Source organism: Geospiza fortis, unplaced genomic scaffold (genome assembly GCF_000277835.1).
Source record: "Geospiza fortis unplaced genomic scaffold, GeoFor_1.0 scaffold373, whole genome shotgun sequence".
NCBI lineage: Eukaryota > Metazoa > Chordata > Aves > Passeriformes > Thraupidae > Geospiza > Geospiza fortis.
Genome location: NW_005054518.1, coordinates 934,811 through 938,036, shown reverse-complemented (window position 1 = coordinate 938,036; position 3,226 = coordinate 934,811). Strand labels below are relative to the sequence as shown.

Below are 3,226 nucleotides of genomic sequence, written 5' to 3'. Positions count from 1 at the left end.
GCTGAACATGGGGACAGGGACACACAGGCCCTGCTTACTGCAGCAGGGCTGGCTCGAGGGTCCCCATGGGGTCAGATTTGGGGGATCCCCGTGGAAAGGGGGCTCTGGAGGCACATGACCCCATAGGAATCAGGATTGGAGGCTCTGGGGGTCCCCGTGGCCCCATAGGCACAGGAACTCTGGGCTCCCTATAGGCATCAGCCTCTGGGGTCCCCGTGGCCCCATAGGGAAAGGCTCTGGGGGTCCCCATCAGGGTCAGGCTCTGGGGGGGTGTCCATGTCCCCATAGGGACAGGGCTGTGGGTGGGGGTCTCCAGAAGGACACACTCTGGGGGTCCCCACACCCCCCTATGGCCCAGGCCTTGCTCTCCTGACCCCAGCCCCTGTCCCCCTGTCCCCATGGCCATGGTGACAGGATGAGGGCAGCCCCCCAAATCCTGCTGCACCCCACACCCAGTGTCACCGCATCCCCCAGGTGACACTGCCTCTAGAAAGACCTTGGGGACAGAGGGGTGACAATCTGGGAGTGACACCAGGTCCTGGCTGGGCGTTTTGGGGTGCAGGGTGGAGAGGAGAACATCTGTGGGGTTCCAGTCCCTGGTGTCCCTGTCACTGCAGCCCCCACAGTGCTGTGATGGCCCCGGACGCCTGAGCCCCTGTGGCAGGGACAAGCCATGGAGACCGTTGTCATCGTGGCCATCGGGGTGCTGGCCACCATCTTCCTGGCGTCCTTCGTGGCGCTGGTGGTGGTGTGCAGGCAGCGCTACTGCCACCCCAAGGACCTGCGCCACCACTATGACACCAAGTGAGTGACCCGCGGGGGTGGCAGCGTCCCTGTCCCCACTAGGGAGGGACCCCAACCCCCGTGGGCTGGGGACAGTGCTGGGGACATGTTCAGCATCATCAAGGAGACAGTTTGGGGGACATGTCCATGGTCGTCAGGGGAACAAAGATGGGGACACACCCACCATCAGCCAGGGGACAGAGATGGGGACACATCGGCCATCATCAAAGGGATGAAGCTGGGGACATGTCCCCATCATTCAGGGAACAAAGATGGGGACACATCGGCCATCATCAAAGGGATGAAGCTGGGGACATGTCCCTGTCATCCAGGGAACAAAGATGGGGACACATCCACTGTGACCAGAGGGATGATGCAGGTGATGTCCAGCATCATCAGAGGGAAGAAGTTGGGGACACATCCACATCAGCATGGGGACAAAGATGGGGACATGTCCACCAGCACCAGGGCTACTGGGGCTGTGGGGCCACCCGAGGAGATGGCCCTTGGTGGGATGTCCCCCATGTCTCTGACAGACCCATCGTGGACCTGATGGGGACGACGGAGACACCGTCAGAGCCCTCGGAGCTGGAGCTGGATGATGTGGTCATCACCAACCCCCACATAGAGGCCATCCTGGAGAACGAGGACTGGGTCGAGGATGCCTCGTGAGTGTCCCCTGTGTCCCCCCATTGCTGGGGACCCCTGTGCAATGCCAGTCCCCCATCATGGCATGCAGGGGATACATTTGGAGGTCACCAAGCCATGGGGATGGTCCTCAAGATGGTCTTGGGGTGGGAATATCCCCACAGGTCTGGGGGACATGGGCTGGCAGGAGAGGGCGGACACACAGGGGACAAGGATAGAGCAGGGGGGACACAGGTGGATTCACACTCTCCTCCCTCTCCACAGGGGTCTGGTGTCCCACTGCATCGCCATCCTGAAGGTGAGTGAGGGCGTGGCAGTGGTGACACTGGTGGGACCGGTGACACTGGTGGCAATGGCAGCACTGGTGGTACTGGTAGAGCTGTGGTACTGGTAGGCAGTGGTGGCACTAGTGGCGCTGGTGGCAAGGGTCACAGTGGTGGCAATGGTGGCAGTGGTGGCACCAGTGGGATTAGTGACATTGATGTCAATGGTGGGCAGCGCTTGTGGTAATGGTGGCAATGGTGACATTGTTGGTACTGGTGGCAGTGGCACTGATGGTAGGTGGCACTTGTGGCACTGCTGCTGACGGTGGCAATGAGTGCCTGCTGCTGTCCCCCAGATCTGTCACACGCTGACAGAGAAGTTGGTGGCCATGACCATGGGCTCGGGTGCACGTGTGAAGTCCCCAGCCAGCCTGGGTGACATCATCGTGGTGGCCAAGCGCATCAGCCCCAGGTGACAGGGGATGCCTGGAGAGTCCCAGGGCTCTTGGGTGGGGCCCTGTGGCTCTGGGGTGTCCCCAGGGACTGGGGGGGGAAAATCCAGGGCTCTGGAGGGTCCCCAGAAATTTGGGACAGGGTGGGTCTGAAGGGGTCATGGGGGCTCTGGGCATGTCCTGAGGCTCTGGTGGGGAGTCCTGAGGCACTGGGGGGGACCCTGGGGACTCTGGAGGGAAAAGTGGGGACTTTAGGGGTGTCTGGGGACTCTGAGAGGTGTCCCAGGGCGCTGAGGTAATTTTGGGACTCTGGGAGGTGTCCTGGGGCTCAGGGGCTACCTGGGATTCTGGAGGTTCCTGGGGTTCTAGGGGAGTCCCAGAACTCCAAGAGAGTTCTTGAGGCCTGGGGTGGGTGTGCTGGAGGTATCACCACAGTGTCCCTGGGGTTAACGCTGTCCCCACCGCAGGGTGGACGACGTGGTGAGATCCATGTACCCCCCGCTGGACCCCAAACTGCTGGACGCAAGGTGACAGCGGCGGGAAGGACAGGGACACTCCTGGGTGGGGGATACCTGTGGGTGGGGACACCTCCCATCCCATGCCACACCTCTGGGGACAAGCCCAGGTGAACCAGCAGGACGGGGAGGGAGCAGACCCCAGAATATCCCACGTTGGGAGGGACCCCAAGGCTCATCCAGTCCCACCCCTGGCCCTGCCCAGACCCCCCAACAATCCCACCCTGGGCACCCCTGGCAGCGCTGTCCAAACCCTCCTGGAGCGCTGGGACCATTCCTTGGGGAGCCTGGGCAGTGCCCAGCACCCTCTGGAGGAAGAACCTTTCCCTGATCTCCATCCCAACCCGCTGTGACACAGCCCCAGGCCATTCCCGGAGTCCTGTCCCTGGTCACCACAGGCAAACTGGGGGCCACGCCGCTGTTGCTGAGGAAGCCACATGGGGCAGGGTGGTGACAGGGCAGTGACAGGGAGGTGACAGGGCAGTGACAGCCCCGTGTCCCCACAGGGCCGCGGCGCTGCTGCTGTCGGTCAGTCACCTGGTGCTGGTGACCCGCAGCGCCTGTC

The 3,226-nt window shown here is 62.6% G+C and overlaps 1 protein-coding gene across 1 annotated transcript; it reads left to right on the top strand.

Moving 5' to 3' along the window:
- Positions 1-585: 585 nt before the first annotated feature.
- Positions 586-2,677, top strand: TMEM98 (transmembrane protein 98). The gene is made up of 5 exons (XM_014310366.2): positions 586-804; positions 1,320-1,451; positions 1,696-1,729; positions 2,051-2,166; positions 2,614-2,677. Exons 1-5 carry the CDS (start codon positions 674-676, stop codon positions 2,675-2,677), a joined length of 477 nt encoding a protein of 158 aa, XP_014165841.1. The 5' UTR covers positions 586-673.
- Positions 2,678-3,226: the final 549 nt, after the last annotated feature.

What these genes read in the sequence shown, in the direction of transcription:
- TMEM98 (XM_014310366.2), top strand. Translation starts at nt 674, where the DNA reads ATGGAGACCGTTGTCATCGTGGCCATCGGGGTGCTGGCCACCATCTTC. An exon ending in GACTGGGTCGAGGATGCCTC is followed by an intron (nt 1,452 to 1,695) that starts GTGAGTGTCCCC and finishes CCCTCTCCACAG; the next exon opens with GGGTCTGGTGTCCCACTGCA. An exon ending in GCCAAGCGCATCAGCCCCAG is followed by an intron (nt 2,167 to 2,613) that starts GTGACAGGGGAT and finishes TCCCCACCGCAG; the next exon opens with GGTGGACGACGTGGTGAGAT.